This window comes from Alosa alosa, chromosome 8 (genome assembly GCF_017589495.1).
Source record: "Alosa alosa isolate M-15738 ecotype Scorff River chromosome 8, AALO_Geno_1.1, whole genome shotgun sequence".
Taxonomy (NCBI): Eukaryota; Metazoa; Chordata; class Actinopteri; order Clupeiformes; family Clupeidae; genus Alosa; species Alosa alosa.
Genome location: NC_063196.1, coordinates 26,948,455 through 26,967,765, shown reverse-complemented (window position 1 = coordinate 26,967,765; position 19,311 = coordinate 26,948,455). Strand labels below are relative to the sequence as shown.

Below are 19,311 nucleotides of genomic sequence, written 5' to 3'. Positions count from 1 at the left end.
TCTTGCTGTTACAAAGCAGAGTGGTTTTAGTGTGTCTCAGGATTATGAGGAAAGGATTTGGAAATGTCTGTTATCCTGGAAAGACTGTAAATAGCTCTAAATTATTTCAAGTGCCATAATACATATTTTAGGTTAAACAACTGTGTTTATAAGATTTTTTGCTGCAGCTATTATTTAAGTTCAGTGTGTTAGTAAATGTAACATTGTTCTCTATGACTGTAATATACAGTACATACTAGGTCCTGTTAAGCTATTTGTATGTTCATTGACTGAGAAGAGTTATTTACGAGATTTATGAGTGTTTTAATGGATGCCAATCCAAACTACTGAGAGGCCTGAAGTTTTGTTTTAAAATGGAACACTTGATTGTTTGAAGACTTCCCTTTTCAAATGCATTCTTGGTCCAGGTCTAGTCCCATGTGACATTATTGATGTTTCCGTGTTCCCTTTTTTTCGAAACCACATTCTTGTGTTGTCCTTGACTTTCAGTTCAGTTATTTAGAACATTTCCATCATGTGACGAAATCGTTTCAGTTTTTTTTTTTTTTTTTTTGTCGTTGGTCCATCTACACACGGCCCACTTGAATTAATGCTAGTGTTGATGATTTATAAGGAAGGGATGATTCATAAGGAGCAAACTTCATTGGGGTTAACCTGAATGGGTTTTGAGGTTTTTCTTCATGCCTCCAAATAAAAGGCAGCTAGAGAAACTAAATCGTTGTCTTACGATTTTTTGTTTTGTTTTCTAACATTTATACATTTAATAAGGGCTGAAATCAAAATTATATTGATTTCATAAAACTGGCCCTGTACATGGCTCCCATTTCTTACAGTGGCAGTGGAATATATCCTGGGAAATTTGTCTATTTTAAAGCATCTAATGCAAAGGTAGATTAAACAAATTTTGATACCAAATAAGGTTATGTGCTTAAAGTCTTTCTTTAAAGATTAACTTAACCTTCACTTTATTTAACTACAATGATTAACAGTTGGTAAACAAAACTAGACACCCCGGAAAAAATGTTCGTTTGGAGCTACGTGGTCCATTAATATCATTAAATTAAATATTATTTAAGTATTTGAAAGAAAAAAAATACTACAAAACGAATGACGCGCCTTGACCACCAATCACAGAACGCTAGGGCGTGTCGTGAGATCCCTTGTTCCGTGTGGAAAGTTTAACCGGCTCGGGTGCAAAGTTTCAACCCGTCTGCAAACCGATGGGCTTTAGAATATGCTCCCAAGACGTTGTGAATTGCAGGTTATAAAAGCGTCGTCGCTTAATTTCTCTACTAAGATAAATCATAATTGAGCTGAAGAGAATGACGATACATTCGTTTTAATTTTAAAGACGCTGTTTAGAACAGCATATCGCTAGCAGACTGGAAGGCAGTTGTCCTGTTCGCTAACGTTAGGTTTTGATTCGCTCTCATTGTTGTGTGGCGACGTATCGTTAGCTAGCACAGGCTAGCTAGCTAATTAGCTAGCGGAGGATTTAAGAGTTCCGCAGCGACAAAATGGCTTGTGAACCCAACCGTGTTCGGTTGCTATGCATGCTGTCACTGACATTTGGGTTTTTTATTGTGGAGGTTGTGGTCAGCCGGATGACCGCATCCCTGGCGATGCTCTCGGACTCATTTCACATGCTATCGGATGTCATAGCGCTTGTGGTGGCTTTGGTCGCTGTCCGCTTTGCGGAGAAGACACAAGCCACAAACAAAAACACTTTCGGATGGATCCGTGCGGAGGTGATGGGAGCCCTTGTCAATGCAGTGTTTCTCACAGCACTGTGTTTTACCATCATCCTGGAGGCCGTTGAGCGTTTCACCGAGCCACACGAGATCGATAGACCCCATGTTGTCATTGGTGTCGGGGCGGCGGGGCTTCTGGTTAACCTGCTAGGGCTGTGTCTCTTCGGACACGTCGGAGGGGGACATGGCCATTCCCACGGAGGCCACTCTCACGGAAGCAAGAAGAATAAAAGGGCGAAATTGTGCAAGTCGGAACGGCCGTCCGGCAGTGGCTGTTCTGGCGAGGAGACCAACAACTTGGTTGGAAATCACAACACCAGTCCGAACGGCGTAAATGCCGACAGACATGGTAAGCTGGTTCCCGTGCTTTTGATTGTAACGTTGCTGATCGTAGTAGCTGCTGTCGTAGTAGCCTACTCTATTGCTTCTATGGTGTTAATGTTTCAGTGGTCACCACAATGATTAACCTTAGATCGCACCTATGTGATCCATTTGTTGGCTGTTTTCAAGTCTTCACACCTAGCTTATGTGTCCCAGTGTTGTCACCTTTCCGCTGAAATAAGATATCATCACCAGGCTTTTTGCGCACGCACCCAATTTCTCTTGGGCAACGGGCGCAAAAATGAGAATATTCCTTGGGGTGAAGGGCAGATGGAAGCGGGCGACGTAGCCTAGGCTATCTTCTTTAGTTCAGCAGAGTCCAAGTAGAATGCTGTGCATAGCGAGCCCACTGCAAATGTGCTGTGCGTGAATGGCTGCGCTTATGTCGTTTTGATGTCTAAAATTGTCTTGCCATGTTACCCCCTTTGCCATGCGGAATTGATGAGCGGAGTCTAGTATGAGAGACAGGTGCTGTCATCTGTTGAGCTGGTTAGAAGAATCTAATCCAGTTGCCAGTTTGTCTGTTGTCAGGAAGCAAGCATGTATTGAGACCCCCCATTCAGAATGAACGACATTACTTTCACGAGATAATGGAAAACGTCAAGGCCTAACATTTGTTGGCAACTAAGCACTGTTGATAGGCAGTTATCAGCCTGTGAAAGAACTGGCCTCAGATAAGATTATAATCCCTCCAGTCTCTCCCTCTCATTCATCTGTTCTCCACAGTGCTATGGATCCCAATTAATTGACACTCAGGTGACGATGAGCCACTTTCTGCTGTATTACGAATCCTCTGTGACTCATGCTCGTTGATCTCACATGATTTGGTGGTAAAAGATATGAATGACTGACTCCCGCTGTTCTAAACTCATGACTCGCTTATTGGGGCCATGCCAAAGAGAGAAGGGAAAAAAAATACATCCAGAGGCATTTGTCATTCTACTCTGAACTGAACTCCCCTATGTGAATGTATTACCTTTTCTGAAGTTTTACCCCAGACTCTTCTCCTGTCTGTTCAGTCAATAAATCAAAGGCCCTTGTAATGATGATGATGATGACCAGCATGTGCACATAGAAGACTGGTAGTTTGGTAAACGGCACAGTGTACACGCCTTTGATTCATTCTCCCTACCTCTAGTCTATTCTTGAGTGTCATATGTGAAACAAATGGTTAGAGCACACTCTGTTTTTGCACTGATTCATGTCCTCATGTTTGCTGGCTTGTGTGTGTGTGTGTGTGTGTGTGTGATTCATTTCAGTGACTGTTGTGGTTTGTGTGTGTGTGTGAGACAGGAGAAGGTCATTACCGGGTGTTTTATGACTCTGAGTTTGAGATTGGGGCACTGAGGCTCGGGGAGTTTTTATGTGAGTCCTCGTGTGTTAATGTGCTGTTCTCTGAGCCACCCTCAGCACAGCCTTTTCATCAATACTCCATTATTCTCAAGAGCTGCGCCATAATGTCTGTCCCCCCCCCCCCCCTTGCCCGGGCAAGATGTTTGTTTCTCATAGGTGAAGTAATGTAGGCTGGGTTTCAGAGGTGTTGTGAAATGGCAAAAGCAAAAGAGCTCCTCACCAATTCCAGCCCCAGGGTGTTTTTTTCATGGCAAGTGAGCCCAGCTCTTTGTTTCCCGCCCCCTTCTAGTTCTGACTCTCATCCGAAAGACAACAAACTGTCTGGATCCGCTTAAGCGATATGTTGTCGCATTGAGGTAACCATAGGAACAGCTTTTTAATCCAGCTATGAAAGAACTGGTTTGATACATATTATTTCGGTTAAAAAGCACATCGGTTTATTTTGTGCCCTCTCTGTCCATTCAGGGAAAGTAGTTCGTTCAAGCCAGCTTCTAGGTCGCTATTTAAAGTTTCCTCCATTTTGAACCTTGAACTAAAATGTTATGTCATTGAGAAAACTGTGCTGATTGGTCAGTTTCTCACACGATTCTCACACGTTCACATCTAAGGGTGAATCATTTTAGTCATGGCAGCGGATGGGTGGATTCCCTCCTTCCTCCCCTGAAAATGAGTGCTATACCTATGGCTATGAACAATATAACTTGTATAGCCTACTAATAATAAGTAGTATGCTAAAGACAATATAAACCTTGGTGTATGTCATCTGTAATGTTAACTTGGAGGCTATATTTCAGACCCTGTATGCACGTATCTGGATATTTTTGAAAACAGATATTTTTTTTAAAGAATTCTGTCCACACAACATTCATTTAAAATAAAATATCCGTTTAATTGAACTAAAACACTGTTTACTTGTGGACAAAAGGCCCAAATACATAAAAAAAAGAAAAAAAAAGTCGTTACTTTTATACAGGGTCTGAAAGAGAACAGATCCCTTTTGTGACCTTTTTACCTCTAACCTCTCACCTCTTCTGACCCCTTATGGCAGAGACCTCACGGAAGGACAGCAGGGAGCTGCAGCTGAACGGCAGCACGCCGTACGAGGAGCTGGAGTCGGCCATGGCGGAGGTGGATGACTCGTCAGCGGCGCAGCTCAACATGCGCGGCGTCTTCCTGCACGTGCTTGGCGACGCGCTGGGCTCGGTCATCGTGGTAATCAACGCGCTCATCTTCACCTTCGTGTGGCAGCCGTGCGAGCCGGGCACGCCCTGCATCAACCCGTGCACGCATGGCCACTGCTCGGACCACCTGCACCTCAACCACACGCTGGTGGGCATCGACGACGGCCTGGACGCCAACGGCAGCCTGCAGATGGGCGGCGGCGGGGCGGTGGTGACCCGCGCCGGACCGTGCTGGGTGCTCTACCTGGACCCGGTGCTGTGCGTGACCATGGTGACCATCCTGCTCTACACCACGTACCCGCTGCTGAAGGAGTCGGCGCTCATCCTGCTCCAGACGGTGCCCAAGCAGATCGACGTGAGCCAGCTGAGCGAGCGCCTACGGGCGCTGGACGGCGTGCTGGCCGTGCACGAAGCTGCACATCTGGCAGCTGGCGGGCAGCCGCATCATCGCCACCGCGCACATCAAGTGCCAGGACCCGACCGCCTACATGGACGTGGCCAAGCGCATCAAGGCCTGCTTCCACGACGCCGGGATCCACGCCACTACCGTGCAGCCCGAGTTCGTCACCATGGACTCGGCGTCGCGCGCGTCACTCTGCGAGCTCTCGTGCCGCACGCAGTGCGCGCCCAAGCTCTGCTGCGGTGCCGCCGAGGAGAACAACGGCAAGAGGCCGGCAGACGGCGGGAACAGCAAGGCGCTCGCCGAGGCCACGGCCACGCTGGAGGTCATCAGCGAGTCGCTGGAGAGCGCGGCCGCCGGGAGCACGGGGCAGATCCAGATTTCGCCACGGTCCGAGACTGACCCAGCCGCCGCTGCCGCTGCCGCTGTGGTCGTTGCGAGAGAGGTGGAATCTTCCCTGTGAAGATGCTAAGACAGCAAGAAAGAAAGAGAAAGAGAGAGAGAGAGAGAAAGAGAGAGAGAGAGAGAGAGAGAGAAAGAAAGATGGAAGAACGGGAAAAGATGATGCCTTTGTTAACTTGATGGAGGAACAGGCTCAGTCAGTGCGGAGATTCTTGAAGTCACTCGATGACGTTTCTCTACGTTTCACCAAAAAAACCACTGGAAGGCTGCGAAACGTGTCTGATATCACTCACTAGAGAGAGAGGGACCTCTTTAGGGAGACCTGAACACACACACACAAAAAAACACATGCTCACTCGCACTTGCTCGCACATCTCTCTAGATATGCTTTTTTTCTGCCAACGTTTATTTCTGATGATGAGCTTGAGCTGTGTGTGTGTGTGTGTGTGTGTGTGTGTGTGTCTGTGTGTGTCTGTGTGTGTGTGTGTGTGTGTGTGTGTTTTGTGTGCCGTGCCTCTGCATGCATGTGTTTTTCCGTGTGCACTGCGTTGTGATGTGATGTGATGATGACGTCAGGTTGGTGTTTAACGTGTGCCAAAGCTTCTTCTCGTGCAAAGCGGGGGTGGGGGGGGTAAAGATCCTTCATCTTTTTACGAGCCCCCGCCCAAAACAAAACTCATGCAACTGACTAAAGCACAGCTATGCCCACTCCACTTTTCCAGAACTCAGAACTTTCTTTTCTAAAAGTATTTTCCCCTTCAGAATATGCTTGACGCTATCAAGCCCCCCATCCCTCCCTTATCTCAAGATTGTTTTAAGACACAAACAAGCTATATTAATAATTTATGTATTTAAGTTATTAGTAACAATCTCTTACTCTTTCTGTAGGCTTTTATATGAATTTAGTTAGCAATATTTTTTGAGCCATGAAATTGGAAAAAAAAAAATGTATTAGCTTTTTTTCTGTTGACTTTTTCATACACAAACCATACAACTATGCTGTACAGTTTTATTTTTAGTCAAAGAACTGGACATTTCAGAAACACTATCCTGCCTTTCTTTTGTGGATGGTCTTTTTCACAGGACTTCTGATTAAAACAAAGAACCAAGGTCATCATTAGCTACTTGCCTTCCATGGACCGCTGCTTTGATGAAGCACTGGGTAGGCTGTGCTACTGCTAAAACTACTGGACATTTTTCTTCTCGGCAAACCTCAGCTGTTCTTTCAGAAACATAAAAAGTGAATTACTCAGATGCCTTGCAAGTCTCATTGTCACTTGTCTCGTCTATATGTGTAAAGTAAAGAAATGTCTAAAGAAATGTCACATGTTAATTTCATCACTATGCTGGTCTGGAGCGGGGCACTTGGGAAGCATTTGAGTGTAGGTGGAACTGTGTTTTTGAAAATCTACAGGGATTGGTAGTGCACTGGGTGTTAGGGTGGGAGGTAAATTGTCCACATTGCTGGAACATTGTAACAACCACTTTGCTTGACCAAACTGAGGTGTGTTTTGCGTAAATCACTAGGCAACAAGGGATCCCAGGTTCACTAACAAGCATTGTCTTCGTTGGAGACTGTTTTCCTCTCAGATATCAAAACATAGCAAAGTGGTAATTATTTGGTCTCAACTTTCACCCTTGCGAGGGATTCCAAATATCATTTCAGTTTACTACATTCATTTAATTTCATGTTCCCACAATAACATGTTCTAGTAATCAGCTGCCCAAGTGTGATGGACATCTATTGGTCACCTACCCCACAGCATTCAGCCAGTGGCTCCTGTTGTCCAGGCTAGTGAACTCTTTTCAGTGTGAACCAACAGTCTGCTATCTGGAAGGCTGATCACTCATTCACTTCTCTGGTGCATGAAGCCTCAAAGAGTCTTGAAACCAGCAGCAGTGTGATCAGGCTCATTTAATGGTTTAGTGGTACCCTTCTCATTTCCTCGTGTGGCTGAGTAGTGTTGTTCAGATGGTGACCGATAGATGCATTGTGGGTAGACATTAAGAGTGAATGTAAACTATGACGGAAGACCTAAGATCGATGCAGATTGGACCTTTCTCACTTCCCCTGTGTTGGTGATTGGTTCATTTTTTGTACTATTATTTTGATGTCCCCTCCTAAATCAATGGGATGGCCCTTAACAATTTTTACAAATACTGTCATCTGATACGATATATGTATATATATTATATTACATATACCAGTCAATATGTGTCATTGTGAATTAAAGAGGACTGTTTGGTACAGTTGTTAAGTGTACATGTCTTGTTTTCTTAGATGATATGTAACCTGTGATTGTATACCATTTCCTTAACACAGATTTGTGAACGCACATTAGTACATGAAGCTTAACAAAAAAACTATAGGTTTATTTAGTCACCCAAATCTTCATGGAACATCAATATAGTCTATCTTTAATGTGTTATCTCTGCATATCTTTCACCAAATGTAAGTGTCATACATTGAAACTTAATCTTCAAAGATAGCAGGAATATCTCATAAAGATAGCATGAGCAGTTCAAAGATGACTGTAGTAATATAATGACACACAATGTCGTCAATATCTGCAGTTTCCTAACAACAAAAACAGTTGAGAGAATAGCACCTGGTCAGTCTTGGAAACACCAGATCCTTCTGTGTTAGCGACCAGCTTGTTTGGGTCACAAACAGGCTAGCGTTTGGATTGGGCAGCTCCATAGCAGCTAACTGTGCAGCCCAGGTCCAAATATGTGGAAGGGGCTGGCTGTCAGCAGCACTGGGGAGACAGGGCTGTGGGAGAGTGTGTGTGTGTGTGTGTGTGCGCGTGCTGAGTTGTTCTGGCTTGCTGGTCACGTACACAGGCAGCAGTGATCATGTCTGTATGTTTCCAGTTGTGCTGTGGTGAGCCACGTGGATAACACTAATTACAGCACTATTATAAAGCAGCCATCTTAGTGAGTGACATAATGGACAAGGCTTTGTGTGTGTGTGTGTGTGTGTGTGTGAGAGAGAGAGAGAGCAAGAGCAAGGAATTGTGCTTCTTCACTGTAGAATAGATGTATGGGACTTCTTTGTGTGTAGGCTTTTGTATGCGTTTTTTCAGAAAAGCTTTTTGTGTATGTCAACTCAAGTGTGTGTGTGTATGTGTGTCCTTGTGTGCTATAGATGTGTGTGTGTATGTGTGTCCTTGTGTGCTATAGATGTGTGTGTGTATGTGTGTCCTTGTGTGCTATAAATGTGTGTGTGTTCTTGGTCCTCCCTGGCTGTCCCATGGTCTGACCCCTGCTGTCTGTAAGGCTTTATGTAAGAGGGGCAGTGCTGCATTCCATAGCCCTGAACCCCTCGCTCGGCGCTGTCCTACCTCATTACTGTACACCAGCACACACACAGGCACTGGGGTGTGTGTGTGTGTGTGTGGGGGGTCCCCAGTGTTCATCTGGATAAGTTTAGCTTAGCTTAAAAATACTAAGGCCTAGTTGGGAGGTTGGGTTGTTTTATAAATGAATTACAGAACGGAAGAAAGTGGATGTTTGAGTGTAGTTTGAATGACAGTTTGTCACATCTGTATGATAAAAAAAGAACAAAAAGGAGTTGAGTGTTTCAAAGCTCTCAGGCTTCTTCAAAACTGAATGTTTTGACATCTGTTTGGATCAAGCAGGTGAAGTGACTGAATCTTCTGACCTAGGATGAAGAACAATGTGTACCTCTACCTGTAACACATGTTCTACACTGCTGTGCTAAACAAAATGACTGCACTGAGAGCTACTTGTCTTTCACATGTGACCCTGTCATTAAATGTGGGAAAATATAGGGTGAAATGAAGGATTAAGCATCTTTTCCCTGATTGTAGGCAGGCAGTACCCATTAAAGAAAAGTGCAAGGACTATGGCCACTGTGTGGCCTCACCATTTAACTGTACTGCTATTTAAAGTATATATATTTTAAGAGCTTTTTTCCTGCAAGACAGTGAAGAGATGGACAAGAGGCGAGTAGGGAGAGAGACGGGGTGGAAATGACCCGGGCCGGACTCGAGCCGGGTCCCCGTGGGCACTTGGACCCGTATATGGTACGGGCGCTGTAGCCAGTTATGCCACAGCACCCCCCAACTGTACTGCTATTTACCTCACATAAAAAAAGTCATTAAGCTGTCTGTGAACAGTTAATTATTCATTATTCGTAGTTACCCATTGTTGGGCTCTAAAATGTGAAATAAGCAAAGGCTAAACCTATGATTCATTGAAGCACTTGTTCTAAGAGTGATAATAGTTTAAATTCAGACGTTTTCTGAGATGGTGCATGTACAGTTGTGCTCATAGGTTTACATATCCTGGCAGAAGTGGCAAAATATTGGCCAGTTTTTGGAATATGTGACTGAGAGTGCAGAAAACCTTTCTTTCTCTTATATTATTGAGCCACTTTGGGGAGATCTCAAACCTGTAGTTCATGTAAGACAACCCAAGAATTTGTGTAGCCTGGAGGCTTTTTATAAGAAGAAGAGGCATCTCTACCGTCTGAGAAGGTAAAGGTACTCATCCACAACTATCACAAAAGACTGCAAGCCATAGCTGATGCTAAAGGGGGGCAATACACAGTATTAAAAACTAAGGGGTGAACTGGGTAAACTTCTGGACTGGGGTCATCTAATTGTTTTCTTTACTGCTCTGTTAAATTATTGCACTATTCTGTCATATCTTATGGTTTAATTTGAATCCCATTAAAGTGAAAGCAATGAGTTTTGCTTGATCAGATGAGTTTTCTTAAAATAATGGTACACATTTGACAAATTCTGCCAAGGTATGTAAACATATGAGCACAGCAGTAGCTGCACACTCATAACATGTGCGATAAGGTTCAGTGTGGTCTTGTTCCGCTGAGTTTGCTTGCTTTGAGTCCTCCTTTCCGAACGGCATATTGCCCTGGTCAAGTCTCCTCCTCCCCCATTGTCCATCTCTCTAGCCCAGCTCTGTGGTCAGTCATCCCCGCTAATCAGGGGGACAGATGGTGTCATTCTCCATCTTGCGACAGACCCCCAACACACATGGATCCTGGCGATGACCCCCCTCCCCTGGCAACCGATTAACGTTCTCCTATTGTGTGAGTTTGTGTGCGTACATGCGTGTGTGTGTGTGTTTGTGTGTGTCATGTACAATATGTGCAATATCGAGGCTAATGCCTGTCACTTCACATGTGCACACACATTAATCCGACTACATGTACCACATAGCGGTACATAATATGACCACCACATGGTGTTGTGTGTACTATTAGATGAAAATGAATCACGCTTCTCTCCTTATTTTACGGATTTTACATGCAGCAGCATGCAGCGATTATGCATAATGCATATTATGATGGGCCTATATCTTGATAATAGTAAATGTGTCCATTTGTCCAATGTGTCATGTAATAGAAAATGTCTTCATATGTTAATGTAATAATACTGTAGGTGTCATATTTTGCAACCTCTCACAATTGAATTCCACTTGACCAGTTGATAATGTGAATACGCACACAACCTGAGTCACTCAAAGGAGGCATCGGGAGAAAGGGGACCTTGGGTAAGAGTGGGGGGTGGGGATGCGAGTGCAAGTATCCTCCATCAGCAGAGTGTGACGAGGGAAGAAGCCTTCCTTAAGTGTCATCCGCCTGGTTTGGCATTGTGCTGAGGCGGCACTTTCAGGCGGAACATGGCTCTGTTGGTTGACACCGTAAATGATGAACAGAAACCTCTGTGTTCACAGGACCCTTCTGTTATGGGGGTCAGACTTCACAAGCCTGTGACTTGTCTGGTGACAGGGGTTAATCTGTCAACCACCGTTTTATTGTGATGTACAGACAGGAAAGGTGCATTAGAATACAACACTGGTAATAACACACTGGGCCAAACATGACAAACGAGCCAAACGTGTTACACACAACACACAAGTATGCTTATACTGTATATCCGTACACGTCCACACATATATAGACTTGTAATACAGCATTTATACCCTTAGGCAAATATTTCAACTTCAACAGTGTTTAAATGTACTGTTGAAAGTGTTATGAATGAGTACTGTTTCTGTCATAGGTCAGGGGTCATCTGATGGACTAGTTTTACAGTGAGAAAGGAGAAGGGGGGGAAATGATGATGAAAGGGAATGACAATGGACATACAGTATATTGTATCAAAGTGTCATTTCTTCAGTGTTGTCCCAGGACAATATAAAATAAAATATTTGTAGAAATGTGAGGGGTGTACTCACTTTTTGTGAGATACTGTATCCATATATATATATATATATATATATATATATATATATATATATATACGACTGTATCCCTATTAATTTTATAATTCCAACCCCCTCTCTCCCTTAACAAAGTAGGATCACATGACAAGGCTATAGCCAGAGGAGGCTGCGCCTGTCATGAGGGGGATTATAGGGGATGGAATGTTCAGTGATGGTCCTGTGGAGCAATGCTGTATTCTCCTCAGAGATATGAATGTCACAAACTTAAAGTTGGCCCACCTAAGCAATTAACATTTCAAGTGTTCTTAAGTAAAGTTTTAAGTTATCTTGCTAGTATTTACTATGGATAGTACTATCACTGATCCCCAGACCAATGATGACTTTAGGCGCATATTGTAATATGCTATATTGTGCATGCAAGATGGAAATTAGGCTTGTAAATTATAAAGCATCATTATAAAGGACAGTTTATACAAAGTAGAACATTATTTTGTGTTTCACTCAAAATTGTGTCACAATACAAATACAATACAATACAATTCAAATCATTTTAATTTCACTCACTTTCACTCACACACTGTTTTTCATCCAGGGGTCTCTTTGACCTTGATGTGTGAAAGCATGCCGATGATTAATTCTACACTAATTTGGATACAAATGTCAAAGTAAAGTGTGTGTGTGTGTGTGTGTGTGTGTGTGTGTGTGTGTGTGTGTGTGTGTGTGTGTGTGTGTGTGTGTGTGTGTGTGTGAGAGAGAGAGAGCGAGAGAGAGAGAGCGAGAGAGAGGGAGAGCAGAGATAGAGGGAGGGTGTGAGGAGAACGGAAACAGTGTTACGGAGGAGTTAATGTTCTACACTCTCACTGTATGGTTCAGTCTCCAGTCAGACTTTGATCAGCAGGTTCTTGGGAGTCCAGCAAGCCACACGGAATGCCTCCACTGATAAATCAACTACCAAGTTGACTCCAAAAGCTGATTAATGTGACATACTGTAAGTTCATGCTCTGTGTTATATAACTCATTTCGAGGTGATGAGGAAAGGCCAATGAACCAACCTAGTCCCCTATGCTATGTAAAAGTTATGTCTTCAATGTAATAATAAGTAAAATTATTACATTATGCAAATTATTACATTAATAATAAAAAATCCTTCCATTTCTATTACTGATTGCTCATATTAGCAAATTGTAAATGCTGTTTCCAAAGCTCTTTTGTCATTTTGTTGTCTATATTTTCCTAAATTAATTTATATTTTTGTCTGTGTGAAATGTTTATTTAATTTTTTTTATTCTGGGTCGCAAATAACTAAACTTAAGAGCAAATGTTTTAATGTACAATTAGACTGTATTGCTGCCCTGTTTAGTGGTATTCAGTTCTACAGAGTCATATCATGAGCCTTTGCCTCAGACATCCATGTGCCTTAATGTTACCCCAAAGTTGCCCCAGTCTGGGGTTTTATACATATCTTATAGACTGCGCTTCTTAATCATCCTTTCCAGTTCCACAAGATTATGAAGTTACTAAATATAGCCAAACCTCACGATTTTTAAACATTATTTCAGCTAGATTACACATCAGTCTGAAAAGCTCTCAGTAAACCTGAGGCTATTTGTAAAAACCATCTGCCAATTTGAGCGGCATCGAGAGACGGAGCCCTGGAATGTTGGGAGAGTCCAAAGCTCCTGCTCGGAGCCAGGTTACTCGACCTTGGTCTTAAACAACAATGTCCCGGCGAATGTGGCTCCATTGTCAGTCTGTGGAGACTGCTGGGCTGGCGTAGTACTGGGCACATTCCTGGCGTCTGGCTCCACAAAGGGGCAAAGCAGGCTGGGCCGTCCCTAAGCCTGGGATGAATAGAACGACCAGAAAGTCTCTGGCAATGGAGGGGAGACCAGCCAAGGCAGTTGCGTAGAGAAAACATATCAATATAATGATTGAGGATCTGTTTCTCATTTACAGCTGCATAACGTGCCAAATAAGTGAACTGTTAGTGAGTGCATAGCCATAGTAATAAAATAACCTTTAGATTCGGGTGAATGAAACAGGAAATCAAATCTGTCAAACTCCTATGCATGACAAATCAAGCATTTCTGTAATGCAGGTGGTCTATGGTGAACCAGATTTGTGAGTTTGTTGTATGTTTGTCGGCTTGTTTGTTTTGCTTGCCTGTTGGTTTGTTTGTTTGTTTGTTTTTTTGTTTGAGATGACCTACTAGGGGTGTCATGAAAGTGGCTGACTTGTATCAGAAATAGGATTCCTGCATTAAAATATCCTCCTCCTTCTCCCTCCCTATCAGGACTGTGAAAAAACTACGCTCAGTGAAGGAACACCAGCAAATGGGACAAAATGGATTGACGAAATGTAGCACAGGACACCTAAACTGGATATCCACAGACAAACTGTCTCCCTGCGTTGGCGAAATGCTAGGCGAGTCTGGCATGGATCCAATCAGGGTCGGTGCCAGAGCGAGCTGCTTCTTAGCAGGATGAACCCAGTGTTCTGGAGACCAGTGGAGGGTATAAGTATAAGTATAAGTATAAGTATATACTCTTTTGATCCCGTGAGGGAAATTTGGTCTCTACATTTATCCCAATCCGTGAATTAGTGAAACACACTCAGCACACAGTGAACACAGTGAGGTGAAGCAAACACTAATCCCGGCGCAGTGAGATGCCTGCTACAACAGCGGCGCTCGGGGAGCAGTGAGGGGTTTGGTGCCTTGCTCAAGGGCACTTCAGCCGTGCCTACTGGTCGGGGTTCGAACCCTCCGGTTACAAGTCCGAAACGCTAACCAGTAGGCCACGGCTGCGGCCACGGTAGTCCTGGCTCTCCACTATGCCACTTCACAAAACCTACAGAGTGCCCCAGAGATCATACGGTAGGAAGATTATAATCCATATTAGAGCTGGTTCCACTGAGGTTCCTTGTCATAGAGCTTTGCTGGGTTCAGCAATAAGAGGGCAATTGATTTTCGAAGCTTAGACTCCAACCAGGTTCATTTCACTTCCATGTGACTGTGTGGCCAGCAAGCATTTGTGCACTTAGAATCCAATGAGTAAATCCAAGTCCATAATTGTATAAAATACTACAACTGACTTAGACTAATAGGCTCAGCATCTTGCTTACAAATGTGCACTGATAAACTGTTTGATCTTAAATAATCACCTCATAATCACCTCACTAATGTTTTCTTCATATTAATCCAGAGGGGGGTGTTTGCCCTAAGACAAAGGTAATACCCACAGGGCCTAATACTCATTGTTGAGGTGAAATGTGATTTTGTGTCTTACGGAGTCAACCATACTCATGGCCTACTTTTTAGCACAGATAATCTGAGCTTTGTTGACTCAAGGGATTTTTGAATGTAATTTGGGACTTTTTGTTTTCCTTCTTGTTAACACTTCCCAGCCTTTGACAAACAGTGACATTCTTTCCAAATATTAATACACTGTAGTCACATTTTCTCACATTTCCCATTACACTATTAGTTGCAACTTCTTTGTTTTTTCTTTTTTATGAAAAAAAAGGTCAACAAAAAGAAGTAATGTGGTGCTTTGAATTGTTAAACCTCTCTCCAGAACTTTAAGAAAAGGGAGTGATCACAGATACTCTATATATGGACACAAGTATTGGGATATTTATATCTATCCTATAACTGTTTAGAATGACATGCCATAAAAGTTCATTTTGAATGGCCAGGTGTCCTGATACTTTTGTTCATAATAGTGACCTGACCTGACACAAATATGGATCCACCCCATCTAAAGATGACAGCCACCCTAAACCCCACTCAGGGGTGTAGTGGTAAAAAACGAGGTGGATAAACTATAAATTCTGTGATCAAGCGGACCACAACATGGTAACTGGTAAGGTGGAGGACCACGGCATACCAATGTATTAGAGCCTGATATTATCAGCCGATATTATGCCGATATTATCAGCTGATATGAGCTATTTGGCAATCTATCGGTATCAACGTTTATAATGGCCAATAATTGGGGGCCAAGCAGCGAAGCTTCTGTCATTGAAGTCAATGGCAGCCCATAGAACCGTCTGGTAAAAAGTTGTGAAACACTAATTAGGCACAGTGCCATGATTAATTTCACCAAGTTTCATGTCGGCACCTTGAGCGCTCTAGCGCCACCAACAGGCCAAAGTTGGACATGCGTTCATGCACGTATCTTCTAACCCGTTGACCCGATTGTCAAAAATGAGGTATCATTGGAACCCTATTTCAATATATTTCTGCACAGAACCACTTGCGTCAAGCTGGGTCATGGTTGCAGCATGGTTTGAGCCATGCCTGAGGCACGGATATGATGGAGGCAGTGTGGCTGCTCTAACCTGTTAACATGGGTGCTGAATGAGGGTGCCCAATAGGACTAGGCCTATTAGCAGAAATTTGGGGGGCAATTGGCCAATTTCTCCTCACTTTTAGACACAACCTGTTCGCCTTCTCAGAGTCTGGTTGGTGATCTCCCTATTTCTGATACTTTATAGAACACATGTAGCCTCCATTTAGGCTACCCTTTTAAACACAAATGATGATTATCGACTGGTCTTTTCAATGTATTTCTGCACAGAACCGCTCGCATCGAGCAGAAAAAAAGCCCTCCCTGAAAGACCTGAAAGACCCGATGCCCTATTATTGGGGGCCAACACCAAAGGTGTAAGACCCCATTGTGTTTCTATGTTTTCTTATGATTATACTTTCTTCTGTAAGTCACCGTCTGGTAAAAACTTGTGAAATTTGGCACAGTGATTGGAGACAATCCCATGATTCATTTCACAGGGAGGATGTGGGTCCTTAAAAAGTCTTAAAATCACTTTTCCTAAAAATAAAGCCTTAAAAAGTATTACAGTTTTTCTTAATTGCTAAAACACAGCTGTCAGGAGCACTATATCTCTGAGTCATTGGCACACACATACACAAACACAAACACACACACACACATAAAAAACACACTGGCCAACATGCCGTAACATACCAGAATCAACAATCTATGCATACAGTACTTACGTACACGTACAGGGAACACACACTTGTGCAACTGTTTGTGCAAACGGTTATTGTTGCATGGAACAGATAACACATTGTTTTGTATTGGTTATGATGGATTATGATTTGATTGCGGTGATATAGTTACCTAAACAAACCTTTAGGGTGAGAGTGAACATGGCCAGGAGCCAAAAGATTCTATGGAGAGTGCTGTTTGTGTCAGGTCAATGGGTTTCATGAATGCACCTTATCTGTTTGAGATCACCTTGATAGTCCATCAACAATAAACATTAAATCAAACTTCCAGTGCACTCAATACTCTTGATATACTATTTTATAGACTGAATTCTGCAATATGTTTCTTTTCTAAGCTATTTTAGTGAGTTGCTGTTCACATATCCTGACAGGCTACATGATGCATACTTGCAGGTGTAATTCTTATAGAAGGAGAGGAGCTATGCAAGTCATTGTTTCTGTTGCAGCTTTCTTGCAGGGTGGCAGATATCCCTGAGCCATAGACTATTTAACCCTTAAAGGTGTAGGTTTTTGAACATTCTAAGTTCCGCAACAATTGAAGGTTCTAAAATTCTATGTTGAATTCAATGAACCCAGATATTCTTTAGAATGTTAATTTCCCAACATTCCCGTCACACCGGTGTGATGGTACTCCTGGGTTAGGAACTCCATGCTCTCAATAACTTATCATTTCCCTACAGTCTCACCACACCCACCTAACAAAGTGTTGTGTGTCACTGTTGATGTGAAATGGCAGTGTGAGGGGAACACAATGGCAGAAGCACTGAGCATTGTCACTGTGAGAGGCTGGTAAAAGCTGACTGAGCTAAGTTCTATCACCTCAGTGTCTGACAAGAACAAGCATTCAGCTGGTAACACAAAAAGCTACATGTTTGAAAGGCTTGTGAACATGCATTGATTCTGCTGTGCTTGCCGTTTCAACAGCTACTAAAAATAACCACCTTTGGCCTTGATAAACTACACAAGTTAATTACAAAATGAAATCAAGGACCTATAATTTTGAATGTTTTATTAAAACCACATGACCATAGGATCATTTCCTTTTCTTTTAACACGAGTTGGTGTTGCAACACCCTATCAAAACAAGGAAATAAAATATGACATGGTTTCCCTTGGGATTGCGTCACGCTGCGTGACTGCAAAGCCACAACGCCGGCTTTGTCAGTTTTAGAGGAAAGGGAAGATCTGCCTTTATGTCATGTGTCATCTCCTTCATTAGTCCTCTCGCAGCCCGATTTAACTATCACGTATTCCGTATCGCCATGGCAATCGCACAAATGTCAGCACGGCCCAGGGAGCGTGACACAGGCTATGCGCCAGTCAGCGTGACACAGGCGGGCAATAAACAATTACATCGGACCTTAGTGAACCAAGGGGGCCTCTTCTCAAACAAACAGTGGTGTTAAAAATAATCTAAGAGGTATGGCATAAAGAGGTGCAGATTGTGAGCTCAATTTTTACTCAGTTACTATGGGTCTCATTCCTGATATCTATTATGAGACATTCATGGGGTTGGGACAACTTCTTCATGTTCTATAGCCTAACAGTTCATATTTATGATTATTGGGGGGTTGTATTGACTGGTTTTGATTATGGGGGGAGGGGGGTTTACAATGCTATACCTTAACTCTATATCTTTTGGAAGGTAAGTGTTGGACTAGTGTTGGAAGTGTCTTTTGTGCAACTGTGATATTTGTTCAAGTATTTTTCTAAGGGTTGTCTAAATATGAGACTTTCTGGTTAGCAGACGTGTGTCCATGTCGTGTTAAAATCCATCAGCGGCCCACAGATCACATGACTGCATACACAGGGCATTGTGTAGGCCTGTGCAGAATTGGTTTGGCTGTCTTGTAATGAAATATTTTGAAGGGCTGTAAAGGGGGAAAATTGCGGTAAGGGCAAAGAAAACATTCACAGAGGATATACTATACAATATATGGGTCATTTTATTGCTTCATTTCATAACTTGCTCTCTCTCTCTCTCTCTCTCTCTCTCTCTCTCTTCTCTCTCTCTCCCTGACATGGTGAATTCAGACTGGGGCACTGGCCTTGGCTCCAGGGTCTCTGTGAAGAAACTAAACAGACAGACGGGGTAAGAGAGAGAGGGCAGCACAGAGAAGGGCAACAAGCTGTGATGCAGATTCAAGCACCTGATGACAAACTCTCCCATCTGCCCATTTTCAGACGACGAGTGTTGTGGAGGGACGTTTGATCACTTAAAGGAAAACTCCGGCAATTATTCACATAGATTTCTCGAGGTCACCAAGTACTGTCGGTACGAAAATAAAAAAAACGGTGTTTCCTAGCCCAACTTGCTGCAGACATTCATGTTCTATAACAGTTCATATTTATTGATATTGGGGGGTTGTATTGACTGGTATTGATTATACAATAGACTGTCATAACTATTAGAAATACTGTACTCTTTTGTGCAACTATCTGTGATATTTTTTCAAACATTTTTAAGGATAGTATAACATATAGAGCAGCCAGGCAGCAAATAGTTGAAATAGTTCAACGCCCTTTGACCACAAATAGGAGGCCTTTCCGTTACAGTGACCATGTTACTTTAGTCATCTGGTTCGCAGATAAGTA

At 43.0% G+C, this 19,311-nt stretch overlaps 1 protein-coding gene and 1 long non-coding RNA gene across 2 annotated transcripts; both read left to right on the top strand.

Moving 5' to 3' along the window:
* The first annotated feature begins 10 nt into the window (after positions 1–10).
* slc30a1a (solute carrier family 30 member 1a) lies at positions 11–7,721 on the top strand. The gene is given in 3 exon segments (XM_048250675.1): positions 11–2,100; positions 4,534–5,078; positions 5,080–7,721. Coding segments are annotated over 3 exon segments (1,578 nt in total). The 5' UTR covers positions 11–1,517; the 3' UTR covers positions 5,530–7,721.
* Positions 7,722–17,763: 10,042 nt separating this feature from the next.
* On the top strand, positions 17,764–19,027 carry LOC125299757. The gene is made up of 2 exons (XR_007194441.1): positions 17,764–18,136; positions 18,751–19,027. It is a non-coding gene; the product is annotated as an uncharacterized LOC125299757 (long non-coding RNA).
* Positions 19,028–19,311: the final 284 nt, after the last annotated feature.